The sequence below is a fragment of the Cryptomeria japonica genome, chromosome 4 (genome assembly GCF_030272615.1).
Source record: "Cryptomeria japonica chromosome 4, Sugi_1.0, whole genome shotgun sequence".
NCBI lineage: Eukaryota > Viridiplantae > Streptophyta > Pinopsida > Cupressales > Cupressaceae > Cryptomeria > Cryptomeria japonica.
The window spans coordinates 674161361-674181458 of record NC_081408.1 but is presented as its reverse complement, the minus strand read 5'-3'; the positions used below and the strand labels follow the sequence as shown (position 1 = coordinate 674181458).

At 35.2% G+C, this 20098-nt stretch overlaps 2 protein-coding genes across 2 annotated transcripts; both read left to right on the top strand.

Annotated features, from left to right (window-relative positions):
• The first annotated feature begins 8229 nt into the window (after positions 1 to 8229).
• LOC131875511 (disease resistance protein RPV1-like) lies at positions 8230 to 11493 on the top strand. The gene is made up of 4 exons (XM_059220048.1): positions 8230 to 8835; positions 8964 to 10011; positions 10126 to 10377; positions 10993 to 11493. Exons 1-4 carry the CDS (start codon positions 8309 to 8311, stop codon positions 11491 to 11493), a joined length of 2328 nt encoding a protein of 775 aa, XP_059076031.1. The 5' UTR covers positions 8230 to 8308.
• On the top strand, positions 11489 to 14109 carry LOC131875512 (disease resistance protein Roq1-like). Its single transcript, XM_059220049.1, has 4 exons — positions 11489 to 12179; positions 12308 to 12556; positions 12648 to 13406; positions 13502 to 14109. The coding sequence occupies exons 1-4, from the start codon at positions 11634 to 11636 to the stop codon at positions 13958 to 13960; spliced, it is 2013 nt and encodes a 670-aa protein (XP_059076032.1). The 5' UTR covers positions 11489 to 11633; the 3' UTR covers positions 13961 to 14109.
• The last annotated feature ends 5989 nt before the right edge of the window (positions 14110 to 20098 follow it).

Genomic DNA, 20098 nt, shown 5'->3' with positions numbered 1-20098 from the left:
AATAAAATTCATAAATTTTCTATTATTAATTACTTATTTAGTTTATTTTGAGATGATTGTTACAAAAATTCATGCAATGGGGAAATCATATGAAAAAGTCATGAGCTTCTTATGTTTTAAAAATGAAGGATGAATTTAAATGAATTATAATTATTTTTGAAAACAAATAATTGAAAATCTACCTATTCCATATCATAGAGCTCTTAATTACCTTTCCAACGCCTATAAAAAATCAAAATTTTGATATAAAACGCAAAAGTTATGCCCAATTTACTAAAATATATTTTTTTATTTTTTCAAAAACGGATATCCGATTTTAAAACATAAATTTTTCCCTCCATATTTTCATTCGGGTTTGCTTTGGGATTTGGCTTGGAAGTGACAAGCCTGGAAAGTCAACTGAAAAAACGTGTTTTTCAGTATTCCTTGATTTTCCAGACTTTATATTGGTGGCTGATGACTTTTTTTATAGCCAAAATTGATAAAACAAAAAGGGTTTTTTAAGGACATTCTCAGCTTTCCAACAATATAAGGCTTGTCTTATTTCGACTTTAATAAATAATTATTATTTATTTTCTAATTGAATTTTGACAAAAGTCCTGATTGATAGATTGATTGAAAAACACTCATACTTTCAAACCGTATAACATTTTTTGAATCCAAAACATGTGTCACATCCTATGCTTCGTCTACTATAGGTAAAAAAAATTTTAAAAAATGAATTTCATAAGGTTTTGACCAAGTTAAGGTGGTCAGATGTAGGAGTTTCTGAATTTCTGAAAAGCTGTAGTAAAAAATTCATAAATAATTATTTACCTTATAAAAAAATACGTGTCACATCTGGACATGAGTCTAATAATTATATTATAAATCTTATAAAAAAATATTATGATTTGATTGTGATTAGGGTGGTCAGACATACACCCACTTCTTATCTTTTTCCTTAAATTTTAGTACCATTGCATTGAAATTTGAAATTTTCATCAAATAAGATTATTTTTTTCAAAAAACAACTAGTATCTTAGAAACTATATTCAATTTTCTATAGATTCTCTTCTTACATATTTTAAAAATAATATTCATAACTTATTCAATTTTTCATGTCAAGTTGCATAACTCTGATTTTTTGAAATTTCATTGCCACTTAAGGGCCTGTTTTGGTACACCATGATCCTGCACATACCCCTAATCCCTATTAACATTTCCTCCAATTTTATTTCCCTGACTCATACTCTGTCCTCATGTCCCATCCTCCTAACTTTCCCACTTTCACTCTAAACTCTCATTACCCCACCTAATCACTCTTCTTAATCATTTGCACATTCCCAATCATCTTGATTAGAGATGGGTCAACTCTTTGTCATAAATGGATTTCCCATCTCATCCTCCAATCTTAAATTCTATCGACTTTGGTTCATTCAAGGAATTTCAAATTCTTAGAATATTTTCATGCCTGCTCTTCCCAAGGAATTTTTAATTCCTTTATCCTCCATTCTCCCCACACATCCTGCTATTTGGAAATTTGTAATTCCTCTTGTCATCTCTCAAGGAATTTTATAATTTCTTTCCTCTCTTCCCAAGGTACTTGGGGAACTCTTCCCCGTATATTTGAGAAGTGTGGAGACAATGAATGCTCTTATGGAAAATATCTGGGATCTCTCATTTGTCCTCTCAAATCCTCTCCCACACACTTTCAATCCTATCCTTCCATTCCTCTTCAACCTTGGCCATCTATTTTGGGCCCCTCTAATCTATAAATTGGAGTCTCCCCTCCTCTCAAATCATCCACCTTTTTGCACATTGTTATGTTGTCACTTTGAGCAACAAATCCATCTATTGCATCCTTATTATGCCCAAATATTATATCATATAAGCCAAATCTATCATCCATCACATCTATCCAATATCATCATTATTGTTGTGTAGTGGAGAGAAATCCACATTCTTCAATCACAAGGAGCAAATCTAGTGGAGATTTTGGGTGCACACTTTCACTTCTCGCTCAATCGGAGGAGGTGGGAGGTGAAACAAGTTTATATTTATATTTTTATTCTTTCATTGTTTTTGATTGCTTATTAATATTACATGCTTGTGATTTGGCTAACCCTGGAATCCTCATGCTTAGAATTACACGTCTAAATTTGAAATAAAATATATTATTGTTCTACACTTCATTCTTTGCACTTAAAAAAATCAATTTTTTTAAAAATTATTTTGGAGCAAGTTATGTGATGTGCATGGATTGTATCTGATTTTCAAGATGTGCCCACTTCGAAAAATCATTAAAAAAATGCTTAACAAACAATTACAAAAAAAATACACAACTTCTAGTACTCAACCTTAACTATCTTTCTACCAAAGGGTTTTTCAAAATACTAAATGCAACAACAACTTATTTGACATGCACACTAAACCCTATGTTATGTTTTGCTGAAAAAAATAGGAACACTTTTGTGTGCATTAAAGATTTGTCTCCCTTTTGAAAAAATTCAGTAGTTTAGAAACTAGATTCAGAGTACTAAAATTCTTGTCCTTATGGTATCTTCAAATTTTGAGTGCACAAGTCTCAAATTGCTCCTAAAAATTCAAATTTAATTGATTCAAAAAACATTAAAAAAAAAAAAAGGTGGCAACTTATATCCCCCTTTTTGTTTGTGCCATCTTGGTGCACTTAACACAATAGTTTATTGAATTTTCTAATGCAAAAGATTTGGCAAGAGCTAAACTTGGCGCTAGCCAATTTTTTTGCATTGGGAAATACCAACCTTTTGGTTTGGATTTGCCTTGAGTGTCCATTCATGATGCCATTTACGAGTTTTATGAAAAGGAAAAAAAAACATATATTTTTGGCCATGCTCTCCATTATGTTTGCTTGTATTTCAATGCAAATAAAAAATGCCAAAGTGACATTAATCTCTCTTAGTTATCTAGCCATAGAATTTATTTCACATTTTGATTATATTAAAGCTTTCATCTTTAATTTATTTTGTCAGTGTGTCTGTTTTTTGTTAAAAACTAACATGTTCTATTTTGGGTATACTTTTTACTGATTCAATGGATTTTGAAACAAATTACATTTTTAGAAACTAGACTCCATTCTGCACATATTAAATTTTTTTTATTTTTTTTAATTAGTTTTCAATAATTTTAGGGGGAGCATGCTCAATTTTTTTTCAAGATGTGCCCGCTTTGAAAATTATTAAAAAATAATATATTCATTAAAAAATTATCCATAAAATATGACATACACTACATGGTGTTAGCTAATTTCTCGCTGAAGCAATTTTCAAAATTATAAAAAAAATAATCTTTTTAGGGGGGCACAACAAATGTTATGTTTTTTGCATGAAAATAAAACCACTTTTTCAAACCCTTAATCTCTACCATTTTCAAAAAAAGTTAGTAGTTCAAAAAGTAGAATCAGAGAGCTACAACTCTTGTTCTTTTTGCATCTTCAAATTTGGATTGCAACTATGTTCCATTTTGTCGTTGATATTCAGACTTTGTTGATTTTAGAAAAAAAGTGGCATCTTAAGACCCCCTTTTGGTAAAACAGATTGGTGCATATACCCCTCAACTATGCGTTTAAAATTTTAACCTTTCTTTTAATTGCGGTCTTCAAATATAATTTTGCATCACATGATTCCACGTGAGGTTGAATTCTTTGTTTGGCATAGTATTTATTTTTATGACCAATCTAATTTCTCCACGTCAAAATCTTAAATTATTCTAACATCAACTTTTTAATCTCCTCATTAGTGTTAGGACATTCTTACAAATTAATCTCCCATTTTTCTATGACCTAATTCCTCCTCAGTAATAATTTTGGGACAACAATCCTTATTCTTGTTATCGATGTTTTTTAAGTAGCTTAACAAACAAATTATCAATGACACTTCTATTGGGAACTGTAGACACCCAAATCTATCTACTTAGTTAAATGAATACTTAGTATTTGTTTGATTAATTAATCATCGATCAACAATTAATTAAATTAATACTTAATTAATTCATCTTAACCCTCGTCTCCTATTAATTAAGTAAATTATTCAATTTATTTGATTTACATCATTGAACCATGTTCTAACAATTAATTAAATAAATAAAGCATTTTTTTCAATTAACCCCCTCTCTTACATTTAAATAAATTAGCATTTATTTAAATCCCATCTCTTACATTTAAACAAATAAATATTTATTTAAATTCTTAAATCCCTGACCCACTTGCACTTTCTAGAAAATGCAAGTTGCACACGAACCCTTCTTCTAATCATGTCTAAACCCCTATTATTACCTAATAACCCTCTAAGTGTTTGCACATTCCTAAACTAAGAGAGTAGAGAAGAGTCACTTCTCAAAACATTTAAGGCTCTTACAAAGCCTTAAAGGCCTTCTCCATTCCACAACTTAACCCACATGGGTCTTTGACCAAATTAACCCACCTTTGACACTTGGTTAGAGACTTATCCTTTCTCAACCATCCATGGTAACCCTCAAGTCCCCTTGAGCCTTAAAGGCTTTGACCAATCTAACTCCTTTAACCCTTGCACATTCTTTTACCCCTTGGATAAAAGATTTATTCATTAACCTAACCTTAACCTTACCACCCATGGTAACCATCATGTCTCTTCAAGCATTTAATGCTTTGTCCCTCTCCTCTTAAGCCTTCTCTTGTTGACACTTGGCAACATGTGATTGGCTTGAAGGGGAGCACATGGATTGAGGATCACCACTTCCTCAAGCGGTCCTAATCCTTCCTCAATCAACTCAATCCCAACCCTTCATTTGCCTAGTTTCTCTATAAATAGGGCTCATTCATTCATTGTTGAAGGTTAGTCACACAAGAGAAGAGTTATCCATGCAACTTTTATTTGTGTTATGTTTTAGCTCTTCCACTAGTTAGAGTTGCTAGTTTACATTAACACTTTATTTACATCATCACTCAACACTTGACCATAATCGAACATCTCCCATCCTCCATTTGACATCCCTTTTGTGCTAAGTGCTCAAACTAAGGGTATACTTCACGTAGTAACAAGATATCAGAGAGGAGGATAAGGAAGAGTCTGTTGGCATTATGTGAACTGGTATGGCATTACGTGAACCGACATGAAGACATAATGATATTGTATGTTGTCATTGATGTCAATATGAGACATGGTGTGAACCGGCACATGTGATAGGTGAAAAGAGAGGAACCGACATATGTATGAACCGATTTATATGCTAAAGTGAAGCGGCATATTTGTTCAAGGTGAACCGGCATGTAGTTATGGGAACCGGCATGTAGTTATGGGAACCAGCACATGGAAGCATTGTATGACTACCGGTTGGTAGGTAGCTTCCACTTCAGGGTTTCCAGTTCGAGTACCTCAAGTTTGTGTGACTCAATCGGTGATCTTTGTTTGATGAGTTAGCAGTATGATGGAGGACATATCATGTTGCCACGTAAGCTCTGTGTGCGTGAAGGATCTTGCATGAAGAAGACTATTCCTATCTACCTCGAGAATGAGCGAAGTCTATCAAATGGTGATAACGCGTAAAGGGTTATCAGCCACCATGAAATCAGTGGATAATGGACAATGGAGAATGTCTTGAGATCGATTCAAGATTGTTGCATTTAATGCAGTATGATTCAACGGTCAGGATCAAACCGTTTGAATTACTTAACCTAATAGGTTAGGGTTTAGGGTTTTTGCTACTGACCTATATGTTTCCTATAAGGTCGATGTTGTGTTTCTTTCTGAAGTTGTTGGCAAAAGTTGTGAGTGTGTATCCAAGAGAAGTGATACGTGATTCTTGCCAGACCAAAGGAGAGAAGAGATATCTGCAAAGTGAATGTGCAGAAGGTGAAGAGGAGCCTAAAAGGATCTGCATTAGCATTTAGTGTTGTTAACAGATCATTGTAATTCCTGTTGATCTTTAACCACTTCAACAGTTGTAAAATCCCCTAACAGGGTAGCCTTAACTCGCTTGATTCAAAATCCCCTAAATTGGGTGGTCTTAACCGGCTTGATTAAAATCCCTTAACCGGGTAACTCGAGGATAATGAGTTTTGAGAAGCTAGAGAGCTTAGGAGATCCTTTCAGCTATTAAGTTCTTGAAATCCTCTAACAAGGTGACCCTATAGGGTTTAACCCTTAACCAGGTATCCCTTAACCAAGTGATCCCTAACAGGATTGGTTCCTACTAGAACCTATTGTAATGTCCTTAACTGGACAAGGCTCCTAACAGAGCAGACTTCTAAAGAGTTCAAAAAGCAGCTTGTGGGTATTCATCCCCACCGTGGTTTTTCCCAGTTGGGTTTCCACGTGAAAAATATGTGTGTCATGTGAAATGCTTTTGTCTTGTGATGCTTTGTTTTACTTGTTAATCATATGAAGGTTCTATGTTTTATACCTGTCTATAAAACATATTGAACTCACTGTTGTGAAGATCTGACGGTTAAGTTTACTTGTTTAAGCATGAGAATATAATGATACAGTAGTATTGAGCTAAGAGGGTAGCTTATTGAGTGATCGGTTCATGGCTGAGTGAGTTGTACTGGATGTTATCGATTGCACTCTATTTTACCAGTATCCCTGCTTGTCAGTCATTTGGGGTATTTGCTGTCAAACCGGTTTTGGACTGTATTTGTGTTTGTACTGATTCACCCCCCCCTCTCAGTATCGGTTTGGTACTCATGGTTCATCATTGAGTTATCAGAGTCATGACATCAAGAGCATCACGAGAGAAGTATTAATTATTAATGTGTTTATATCTCTCATATGCTCTTATGTTTAATCTTCCTTGGTAATGATTTTAAATGGTTTAGTTCTATGTTGATAATTAATCTTGACTAATTGTTTTATTGCGTTTCAAGAACATACCAACCTTAGCTAAAAGGAACGCATATGAGATCATTGATATGAACTTTGAGATTACTCTAGTGATTAGATATTTTTGAATTCTTTCTACTTGTCACCACTTGTTGTTTGACATGATAGTCCTCCAAACCTCACAACCATAGAGGATAACTGAGACAACCAACAAACCAAAAAGGATTTTTTTGGTCTTTCAAGATCCCATAACTCCACTTCACTACACTTGTTCAAAAGAAGATAAGAAGCTCTCCATCCTCCTTAACTCCTCTTTGTTCTACATGTTTATTAGTTGAGCCTATTGTGAAAATCAATTCCTAGGTACTTGTACTCATCCACTACCTCCAAATTTTTTCCCTCAAAGATAAACTGTTGCTTCTTCCTCTTCCAAATAAAAGATCACGACTTTGGTCTTCCTGATGTTCACTTACATCCCAACCTCTTGACAAAAGAGCTCTAAAGGTTTCATATGTTCTCTCAAACCTTGGACATATTTTGCACTTAGAATAAGATTGCCACATACAAAAACGATTTTGGCATGTAGTCTGCTAGTTGTACACCCTCTCCAATGGTATTGTTTAACCATTCTTCAAGTTTATCGATATATAAACCAAACAACAAAGGGAAAGAGGATACCCCTGTTTATTTCTAATATTGCCACCAAATCATTCAAAACCCTCTTTACTTCTAATTTTAGCTCTAGCTTGCTCATAAATCTTATGGACAACCATTCTACACTCATTTGAAATCCCAAGTTCTTCCATTCTACACCAAAAGTCATCCCTAAGAAGAGTGTCATTTAAAGTTTTTCTGCAATCAATGAAACAACAAAAAGCCTCTCCACCTTGGTCGTTCTAAACCTTTTCAATGAAGTGCCTAAGAGTGATGGAGTGATCAATGGTAGAGTTTCTTGGCTTAAAGTCAACCTGCCCCCTTACTCTTTATCCTTCTTGAGCTTCAGCACTTGCTAAATTCATGGTACCTTATTTGATATTTTCTATTGAAAAATGTTTCATTGAAGTGTCAATTATATGAGGGTTACTTTTTTCATGTGCTCGTTCATATAAGAGCTTCACATAATCTAACCAATAGACATCAATAATATTGTTTTCTATTTATTTTCTCTTTTCTTGTAGCTCTTTCCAAAAACTCTTAGAATTATGTTCCCTTAAAGAATTTCATTCCTTCTTGAAATCGCTTCTTTTTTAATTTTATCAATTTTTTATATTTTAACTTTTTTTTTTAATAATATTTTAACTTGTTTTCTTTGGTTGACCCACTCTCTTTCGAGGACAGCCTATCTTTATGAGACATTTGCCTATCGTTTCTCTTCCAACTTCAAGTAATATGTTACCGATAAATATTAGCTATTGGTGTATTCTTTCATCAAATCCAGGCCGCTCTGATATAGAAAGTTTCATCCATTTTGCAGTTCTAATCTTGCATCCATGGCTTCCTCTTCTTCGTCTCTCCATATGTTTGGCGAACACGAACACCAACAGGGAAGATTGACTGCATCTTCGAAACAATATGATGCATTCATTAGCTGCCGAGGCCCTGACGTCACAGAAACCCTTGCTAAACAACTGTATGAGCTTCTTCAGGCTAGAGGGTGCCGTGTATTTCTAGAATGTGAAGAGAAAGAATGGGGGGCTTCTATTCCTTTTGCCATTCGCGATGGCATTTGCTCATCCGCTGTGCACATACCCATTTTTTCCAAAGCATATGCAGAGTCGTCATGGTGTTTAGAGGAGCTTGTTCTAATGTTAGAACAATTTGACGCCCTGTTTATTCCCGTGTTTTACGATGCGGAACCGTGGGAGTTTCGCCGCATCGAGAACAAGAATTCAGCGTATGCTGCGGCATTTTCTGGTTATGAAAGTAGAGGATGGAAGCTTGATAAGCTGGAGGAATGGAAAACAGCCCTCGTGTCTGCTTCGGAATTCTCTGGATATGAATATAGCCAGAATAAAGAGTAAGCTTAACACTATGTGCTTTGTATTGATTACGATTTATCATATTTTCCATTTTTCTCCACCACATGATATTCATTTTACCATAGTAGAATGACTTTCTAAAGAGATTCTCCGTTTTGGCTCTCAGCAATTTGTGTGAAAAGATTGTGTCTCGTGTCCTGCAAGAAATTGAAAGGAGGATCACCCCATTACAATTTGCAAATTATCCGATTGGACTCGATAAAATGGTCGAAGATTTTGAAAGATCTTGTTTAGAGACACCAAATACTGAGGTCAAGATGGTAGGGATTTTTGGAATGGGGGGGTCTGGCAAGACCACCCTGGCAAAAGAATTATTTAGCAGGAAGCGTTCAAGCTACAGCAGCGCAAGTTTTCTCTTTAATGTGAGAGAATCACATGCCAGAAGTGATTTGCGTTCCTTGCAAAGTAAGCTCTTAAAAGATCTCTTTCACGATGATAGGCAACCGGAGCATCGTTTGGGAAGGGCAACACATCAACACTCTCTTATTGTCCTCGATGATATCGATGATCGGGACCAATTAGATGCCCTGTTGCCTGAAGGTATGCTAGGCCCTGGTAGCCTTGTAATTGTTACAACTCGTGACCTCGGTGTGTTAACGGCTGCAGATGTCACTACAAGTTACATGATGAAGCCAATGGATCCGATTACTGCTGAAGAGCTCTTCTGTAGACATGCTTTCCACGGAGGGGATCAAACCCCTGAATATAAAAAATTGGTTGAAAGCTTCGTTGATGTCTGTGGAGGTTTACCCCTCTCACTTCAAGTTTTGGGCTGCCATGTACGTGATAGGAATGGGGTTTATTGGAAGTTACAATTGGAAAAGGCTAAGAAAATCCCGCCGAACGACATAATGCAAAAGCTTAGAATCAGCTTTGATTCTCTGGATGAAGAGGAGAAAGAGATATTTATAGATATTGCCTGTTTCTTTTTTGACAAACCAAAAGATATGGCTATGGAAATATGGATGGCGTCCCAGTGGAGTACAGCTGAACGCTCAGTTCAAACTCTGGTAGATAAGTGCCTTGTTGAAGTAGAGCATTCGGCAAAAGGAGACTTTTTTATAATGCATGATCAACTCCGCGACTTGGGAAGACATCTGGCCGATACAGTGGGTTCTCCTCGGCTGTGGCAGCCTCAGCTTCTTAGACCTTTGGTGCACTGCTTCTTTGTCTTTAAAATTAATTCATAAATGCTCTGAAGACCTTATTATTATTTATTTATTCTAGTAGCAAAGCATGCAAATCTAACCAATGATTCTTCAATGCAGCAAGAAAAGGGATTCCGAGAAATCCTAGAAGAAACAAGCGAGCGGTTTTATAATTCTTTTTGGGAACCCTCCCTCAATTCAAGAATTGAATTTTTTATAGGAAATTCAAATAACTACGAAGGCACTTCAAGTCGCCTCCTCTGGGTTGGGGTTGATCAGGCACTACTGGAAAAAATTCGCTCAGGAATTCCTGAGAGACAGTTGAAGCATTTGGAATTGAGGAAATTGTCATTTGGTCAAATTGCTACCCAGGTACTGTGTTTCTCTTTGTGACATATTAGACCTTTCTTCGGGACAGAGTATACATTTCAGAATGGTAGTTTGGTGAAAATTGTTTTACCTTTAAGTATTTTCATCTTTGTTTTTAAACAGGTTTTTTTGTTTTTCTTTGTTATAAATTAGATCTTCCTTTGGGATAGAGTACACATTTCAGAATAGTAATTTGGTGAAGATTGTTTTACTCTCAAGTGTTTTCATCTTTGTTTGTACCCAGTTATTTTGTTTTTCTTTGTTCCAAATTAGATCTCCCTTCGCCACAGGGTATACATTTCAGAATAGTAGTTTGGTGAATATCGTTTTACTCTCCAAGTATTTTCATCTTTCGTCTCTATTGAAAGTGGGGTGTAATTTTAGTATTCAGCATGGATGTGCTCTTGATCAGTCACATAACTTACGGAACAGTTAACTCTTTTTTACACGTTGTTAACAGCCATTCACTAGCCTTGCATTTTTCTCACAACTCTATATTATCCACCAAATAGTGGATATTGCTGTATTGTTTCACTAGATCTAGCTGCAAACGACTTTGTAAGCTTGCATTAAAGGCCTTCTCTTCCACATCTCATCGAAAAACTGTGGAATATACAGGAAGTGAAGAGTTCGAGTGCACTGCCAAAATTATATGATGGGGAGGAGATACAGGAAGTGAAGAGTTCAAGTGCACTGTCAAAATTATATGATGGGAAGAAGGTAAAAAAGAGGAAAGCTCTTTACGAGGTTGCAAGTAATGAGGTGGGACTTGATGATCTTGTAGAAGATTTTGAAAGGCACTGCCAGCAAATGGCTGACAAGGTGAAGGGGTTGAAGAACAACATAATTGGCATATTCGGAGTAGGAGGGTCTGGCAAGACCACTGTTGCAAAACAAATTTTCAGCCGCAAGCGTTCTTTATACAGTAAATCGAGTTTCTTGTTCGATGTACGGGAAGCATCTGCAAAAGATGATTTGACTTCTTTACAGACTAAGCTCTTGAATGATCTGCTCTCTGAAAATCAGCCCACCCCAAATTTTCCAGTACCGATGAAGGCATCAGCTATATCGAGAGTGTTCTGGAAAGAAGCCCCATTTTCAGTTTCCTTACAGTTATAGATGATGTTGGTGACATCAGCCAATTATATGCTTTATTGCCCAAACAGACTCTCACTTCAAATAGTCTGGTCATTGTCACTACCCGGAAAGAGAGCGTTCTGATAGAGGCTAAGATAAAAGTTCGTTATGAAATTAAAGAAATGGATCAAAAGCATGGCCGGCAGCTCTTCTGTTGGCACGCATTCCGTAGACCAGAACCTCAAAGGGGATACGGATATTTAGTTGAATGCTTTGTGAAGGTGTGTAAAGGTTCCCCGGTGTCTCTTCGAGTATTAGGCGGGCACGTTTTTGGTCGGAGCAAGAAGTTTTGGAAGTTAGAATTGGGTAAAGTTAGGAGAAGGTTGTCCGGTAAAATTAAAGATGTACTCAAAATAAGCTACGATTCACTGGTTGAGGTGGAAAAACAAATTTTTATTGATATAGCATGCTTTTTGACAGAGAAAGATCAAAGTATAGGCATAAGAATATGGAAGGCTTCTGGGTGGAATGCCGAAGATGCACTTCGGATACTGAGAAATAAACGTCTTGTTGAAGTGGTGAGAGAAGAGTGCTGGAATGAAATCAATAATGGAGTGTCACCTACTTTTGTTTTCAGAATGGATAATCACCTCCGACACTTGGGAAGAGCAATGGCAAATGATGGACAGAATCAACGGGTCTGGAATCCCCAAGATCTTAAACACTTGGTGTGTTGCTTTCGCCCTTAAGATTGATGCTCCAGCTTGCAAGTTCTTAAAGCTTTTGGAATGTTTAGCTTTAGCTTGATTCATCCTTTTCTAATTGCAAAGATGACATACTTTAAAATGGCATGCAGGAAACAAAGTCATTCTCAGACATCCTTAAAGAAGCCGATGGACGATGCTATAGATCTTTTAATTCCATTCGGAACAAGTCAATTACATATTTTGTAGAGAATTCAAGGACAAATTCAGGGACATCACCTACTTTACGATGGCTTCAGCTTAATGGAAAGGATAGCATTCCTTCATGGGTTCCTCTGCAAGATTTGGAGGGTTTAAGGGTTCGAGGAAGATTATCCCTGAGTTTGTGGCACCAGCCCCAGGTATTTACTTCTTTATCAAAATGATTTTGTCCATATGTATTCATTATCATTGAAAAATAACAGTTGGAAACAAAATAACCTTAAATTACAGGTCCCTTCTCAGTTAAAAGAGCTCGTTTGCAAGTTTATCGACTGCCATTATATGGAAAAAGCTATGCTTCGGAGAAATTGGGAAGGATTTTCGAAGTCATTAGGAATGTTAAATCTGCTGGAAAGTCTGGTCCTACAGATAGAGTCGCAAGGAAACAGGAAGGATATTGTAATTGAATGGAGTTCCTTTGAAGAATCTGTAGGAAGACTTAACTGTCTTAGAACTTTGGGTTTGTTGGGTTTGTATATAAATGGGGAAATAGTTTTAAGCACTAGCAGGATAACTGATTTATGGCTTGGCCTTGAAGCCATAACTCTGTCTCACGTAGGGCTCACATCCAAGGTCTCAATTAGTGGTCCTGGTCTAAAATCTCTTAAGCTAGAACATATGGAAGATCTAATCAAAGTGGATTTAATAGGGGTAGAAACATTGAAGTGTCTGGAGTTAATCCAATGTGATAAGTTGAAAAAAGTATCGGCCAATGATCTAACCCAACTTCAAATGTTAAGTATAGAGAAATGTTGGGAGATAGAAGAGTTACCAGATCTTAGTCATTCCAATTTGCTGCAGAGGATGAGGATCACGTGTTGCGAGGAGCTCCAAAATATAAGAGGTATTCAAGAATTAAGCTGGGGGAAGAGCATTACCATTACGTGTTGTCCGAAGCTGCAGAGTATACCAGGGTTCAAATACTTGAAGGGATTGCAGTATATGATTCTTTCGGATGGTGGTATTCTAAGTTTCATTAGTGAGTTGCAGGTATTGAATGCGAATGTTTAAATTCTCATTGCTTACTTGTTCTAATGCCATTAAATAAAATATTTCTAAATCTTCTGTTTTTATCTTGATTTCAGGAATTGCCGTCAGAATTTACAGTTGTAATGGGGAAAGCAGCCACATCCTTCCCGAAGGCAGATGAAATAACGGGTATAGCTGATGCTTTATATGAATTTCAGTCCAGAGAAGAAGCATACAAAAAGATCATTTTATTGTCACAGAAAACACAACAGTTGTTCGGTGCAATCATTTTATGCGCTATGGTCCGCAGCGATGATTATGGTTCCAATTACATGGTTGAGGGCATCCCTGGTCAAACTATAGATCTCAGTTGGGCGGGAGGAAAACGGATATATATGATAGTGGTAACTGGCCGAAGACAAATATCCAGTACAAAAATTTTCGGCTGGATGCCAACCTCTTGTAAAATAGAGAAGGGGTATTTGCTTGCAGTGAACGAAGGCCAAGAATTGAAAACCTTAACCATATTGAAAAGGCTAACTGAACAACTGTGTAAGACTGATGCTTTTAATTAGTCTATTGAGGTTGAATGAATGACTCTAAAAAGTACTGATACAGGCAAATGAAAGCAAACGCCAAAGCAGTTTGCTTGAGATCCTGAATGTTTAAAACAGGTTGATGTATTATATGCATTGAGGAATTTGTTTATTGTTCAATTTTTAAATTTTTGAGAAAGCTCTTTTCTTTTTTGAAATGTATTGAACAAGTTTGAATTAATGGAACTTTATTTTATTTGTATCAAATTTATAATCAATAAATTTTATTAAAATTTAAAAAAATTAAAAGGTTGCAGTTCAATTAGTTGAGTACAAATAGTGAGGGTCAAGATTGTGCTGTGTATCATTTTGATGGAGTGGATATTCCTAGTCTATGGTTTTCAACTGAAGAAATATCAGCTTAGACTTGTAATTCGAATACCAATAGATTGCAAAATATCAATCTAAAGATGATTAGAAACCTCTAACAAAAAGAAATAAAAAGTTTAGCAAGATATAAAGAAAGAATTATTTTTAGTATATCTTAAATATGAGAAGGTTCCAAATTTTGATTGACTAGTTTATGTTAATGAAAACCACTACTCATTAATATGTGTCATAAGTTTTGACTCTAAACCGTACATTTGAATCTTGATATAAATATTATAATCTATGAAACCGCTCATTTGGATCTTGACATAAATAGTATAATTTAACACATTAAGAAAAACACTTCCAACTTGCCAAAGGATGAGTTAAAGAGACTCTATAATGAATGGTTCATAAGTTACAACACTTATTGAAGGTTTTGCAAATTGAATAGCAAAAAAGTGAGTTTGATCTTTGGGGAAATTCCGTGGATAAATAATGCTTGGGTTGGAGTAATATTAGTATTAGTGGCCTCTTGGGAAGTCTTGTTGTTTCACCCTTGTGAGCATCACCTAGATGTAGTGAATGTTGAGTGGACCATTCAACCTCATGATAGATGGATTTGCTTGAACCACTCGCTACTCATGAAATGGGTCAAAGTTTGACTCAAAAACTACATAATTGAAACCTAATATATTTATAATAATTCGAGACACTATAGAAAATACTTTGTTACCATTTATGTTATTATTTTCTTTTATAATTCTAACAATATTGTTAAGTGACTTTTTCTTCACAAGTTCATGGTGTTTCACTTAGCATGAAGGGTTGATATTTGGTTTGGGTTAACACAATAAAACTCTAGACATAAAAATGACATTTTGACAAAATCAATAGATTAGTGATACATTTATAGTTGTTTTTTTGGCCTCATCAATGTTTATGTGCTAAGTGATAGTTTGGAAAGAATGATGTTATAAATTTGAATGGTTAATTATAGATCATGTTTTGATTGGTTTCTTTGTGGTGACTTGAGGATAAAGATCATGCTCTACCAATAAGATGGTGCATTTAAGACTCTAAAGTTTTGTTTTGTTTTAAAATTTGTTTGGGATTATTGAATATCTATATTTATAATGGTGGCTTCATACATTGCATCCTTCATTTATGTGATGTAACTTTTGTGAAGTCCTAAAAAACTTGATTATGCTATGGTATCTAAGCACACATTTACTATCTTACATGTGGTAGGTAGTTGATGAAGGTGTATAAGTAATAGCTAGAAAGAATAAAACGAAATCTAAAACAATATCAAACCTCTATACTAAATCAAGCAAATACCTTCAACTTGAGCATTAATAGGATCCATTAAATTATTACTTTACCTACCAAAATTAGATATCTCCTTTGTTGAGTGGATTTGTTCACATATGAGTGATGTAGTTGCTCTTTAGATTCTTCAATATCTAGATAGAATGTACTCGTATGTGTGTGCTTGATGTGGCTTCTTGGCATGTCTAGATGTTTGGTGGATGCTCATGAATGTGATATTTGTTGAGTGCCTAAGTGTGAGACAACGTGAGTATGAGAGCATCTAGGAGGTGAGAGATGTGGTAATGAAGGATTAAAGAGCTCAATTTATAGGTACTTGGGTGAGTATATGAATAGCTAAGATTAAATACACATGCAATTATGACTTCATTTCATGTGCAAGAGCCCCCCTTTAATTTATTTAAGCAATTATAGTTGGAAATTTTATGCCCATCAATTGATGTATGCTCTCATCTCTTTCCATAATTCAATTGTGCTCTTACAATAAAATTATGAGAATGATATGAGCTATTGAGACATTTTTTACATCGAGGTCTCTTCAACTAGTTGAAATGGAACCTTTTATTTTCTTTAGTATTAATGTTGTTTGTTTTATATATGTATAATTAAATATTTTGTGTTGATTGGTAGGATCCTAAGCTTGGAGGCTTAATCATACCTCAATTTATTTTCATAATATCCCAAGTTTGTCCTTCTCTCAACTTCTTTATCCCTTCATTTCTACTTTGCCACAAGTATGAGCATAAGTTCATGCTCTCGCAAAAGTGGAGGCTAAATGCAGTATCATAAATTGTAATCCCTTTATAATTTCATACTCATTTTTAGGTCCTCTCTTTAGTGTGCTTTCTCATGGCTCATTTCAAACCTATTTGTGGCCCCATCCTATCCTACTGTTGTAAAATGCTCAAATTAGGACCTACTTTAGCATGACATACCTTTACACTCATGACTCCCCTTTCAAAGATCTTATTTTGGTGGGACTGTGTTCAACTTTGAATAGTGACCTTACAAGTGTCCAAAATTGGCACCATAGATCCTTTTGGGTGCCATAGACCCTTTTGGGCACCATAGACCTTTTTGGGAGCCATAGTCTAAAAAGTTGTCCCACCAAAATTCCCTTAAATTATAGCCATTCTTAGTATCACCCTTCCCACTTTTAAATTCGATCTTGATTTATATACTAGACCATTTGAAGTCACCCTAAATGTGAAAAAACCTTGAGAACCCTATATAAGGAGATAATTTATCATTCCCAAATCATCGATTCACAAGTTATAATTCTAATTAAAGAGTCCCAAATCCTTCATTCAAGAGCAGATGTGAGTATAATGAGTATCAAGCTACAAGAAATTACCTTCAAGAATGTTTTCATGAGTGATTTTGTTATGATTTATTCATGTTATTGCATCAACACTTGGAGAACTTATCTAAAGAGGTTTGCATAACCGCCATTATCAATCCTAAGGTAATAGCATTTCAATTTAGATTTAGTCTCTGCCCTACTAGGTGTAAGCTCTATTTTTTCATTGTTATAGTAATAGTGGAGGTAGAAACATCTACACAAGGTTTGACTGAGGTGATCCCCTATACAACACAACCATTTTCAAATCCTATCTATATGTAGGTTATAGATCTGATAGCTAAAGGTAATAGAATTGTGTAGAGAAGACTAAGACACATAGTTTTAGACTCTAAACAAGTGAGAACCCTAGGACTAATCTAATTGTCTTCATAGTCTGACACCTTTTAAATAAATTTTGGAGGGAGTGATCCATAGGGAATTCTAATCCAAAATTTGAAGCCTTAGTTGACAAAAACATCTTTAGGACTAAGGCTCCTATCTTAACAATTTGACTTTTTCAGCTCCAAATTTCAGTGACAGGTTCTTTGTTGTAACTCATTTTTAGATTTGTACTTTTGAGTTGACTTTTAGCTATACATATCTATCTATTTATGTTTAATATTGTCAAATTTGTATCATTTTACCTAGTCATTACATTTTCACATCAAATCAAATCAATAGAGAAAATAATTGTACATAACATTCAACACTCATTTGGGACTGAACTTGGATCTTGTTGACCATTTCCTCCAATGAAGCATATTTATTTGAATAGATTGGTTTATGTCTCTAGGCTAGGACTTCTAGGCTAGGACTCCATTTTATTACATTCCAAACCCTAACTCTAAACATTAAAGCCCAAACCCTTAACACTAAATCCTAAAGTTCAAACCCTACATCTTGGACTCTTAACACTAAACCTTTAACCCTAAAGTCTAAAGCCTAAGTTTCATAAACCCTAAATCATATAGAAAAAACCCTAAACCTAAAGCCCAAACCATAATCCTTAAAATTCAAACCCTGAGCATTTTTGGGGATTTATTTTGGCCCTGTAAATAGGCATTGTTCAGCACTGGAAATTTAGAGTTTTTTGTGCATGTATATATTGTAAACTGTATTTTAGGGACTTTATTTGTTTTCTTACAATGAGAAAATTATAGGGCTTGTTTGCTTCTTCCAACCATTAGAGTGGTTTGGCACTAGGGTAATTTGTATTTCTTGGTGAAGCACAATTGTCTCCTCAACCGAGAAATGACCCATCTATCCCTCGAGGTTGATCTACTATATATATATATATAATTTTTTCGTCTCACTCAGAGATAAATATTTTATTTAGAGTGCCCTCACATTGGTAAAGCATCGAAGAACGATGAATATTACGTTTGTAAGAACTTTAGATGCTGGCTTTACTCTACTCGGAATCACGGCTACAAAGGGGAAATAGGGACTCCTGAAATTGGCTAATACGACTCAGAGAAAGGTAGGAAATCCAGGAAATTATATCCCATCAAAGCAAGTGGATCGGGTGAAACGAACAGGCATTCTAAAAGCGGGTGTTCTAAAAGCCCTCCCGAGCTAGCGGTCGGAAACTCCATCAAAACTAATGGGTGCGTAGGACCGGACCTGGGAGCTTTTCCTACTCATTTATCATCCTTTTGGCATGATAATTTATTTCTTGGGATCTTCACATTTAATTATCAGGCCAAAACTTCACATAGGACATCGCAAGAGATAATGCCACAATAATAGTTTCATTAAAGATTTAAATAGTCGTCATCTCTATGGATATTCCATTTCCACTCTATCTGCACATATTAAAGTGAATCAATTGAGATATTGCTCTTGTACAAATATGTTATTGCAGTTAACATGCAGAATGATAAATTTAAAAACATCATCTAACCTATAATTTGGCTGGAAATCAAACGAAACGTGAAATATATTCCACATGATGTTGGTAAGTTGTAAATTGTCTACGCAAGTTGTGTAGACTGGTAAAAATGTATATTTAAGCCGATTCTGAAATAATTTATTTCTTGAGATCTTCACATTTAATTATCAGGCCAAAACTTCACATAGGACATCGCAAGAGATAATGCCACAATAATAGTTTCATTAAAGACTTAAACAATCGTCATATCTATGGATATTCCATTTCCACTCTATTTGCACATATTAAAGTGAATCAATTGAGATATTGCTCTTGTACAAATATGTTATTGCAGTTAACATGCAGAATGATAAATTAAAAAACATCGTCTAACCTATAATTTGGTTGGAAATCAAACGAAACGTGAAATATATTCCACATGAGGTTGGTAACTTGTAAATTGTCTATGCAAGTTGTGTAGACTGGTAAAAATGTACATTTAAGCCGTTAGGCTTTCAGTGGGGGCATTTATGCTCGGAAAATTGTCAGCCTTCCGGCCATATTTTTTCTGACACACTTTCCGAGCATATTTTCATTTTTCCCAGGCACTTTTTTTGATCAACGTTTTCACATTTTTTGATGCATGCAGTTGGCGGTAGTCCCACTTCATTGCATTTATTTTTACATATAACTTGCCAACTCATTACAGAGCACATTGCTGGTGAAATAAATGTATGTTTAATCTGCCAGATGCCTGAGCTTAACGCAAATATTTGGGCTTTTTGGTTGTGCCCTCCACACGGGAAGTCTACGAAATCTGCAATGCCTTGCGAAGACCATGTAAGCCCATTACTGGATTTTATGAGTTTATGCAGAACACCATAGTAATCTCGGTATGTTAAAAATGATTTGCAAACAATATTTTCATTTATAATGTTGTAAAAATCTTATGTAACTTACTCATAATCTATTGCTTGGAAAATGCATAAGGGCTTTTTTTTGTGAATGATTAGTGTTGTGAAATGTTCTCCATTTAAACTTTTGGAACCAAAATACAAATTGACAGGAGGTTTTTTAAAGATGCATTAAAAAATAATAAGGTTTAGTTGTTGGACCAGTTTCATAAGTACCTCCTGTAGAAAATTAGTGCAAGAATTTTAAGCTATTTACAGAACCAAGTAAATATTTAAGCCGATAGGCTTTCAGTGGGGGCATTTATGCTCGAAAAATTGTCAGTAATGTCATTTTAGGTTTTCATTTTCTT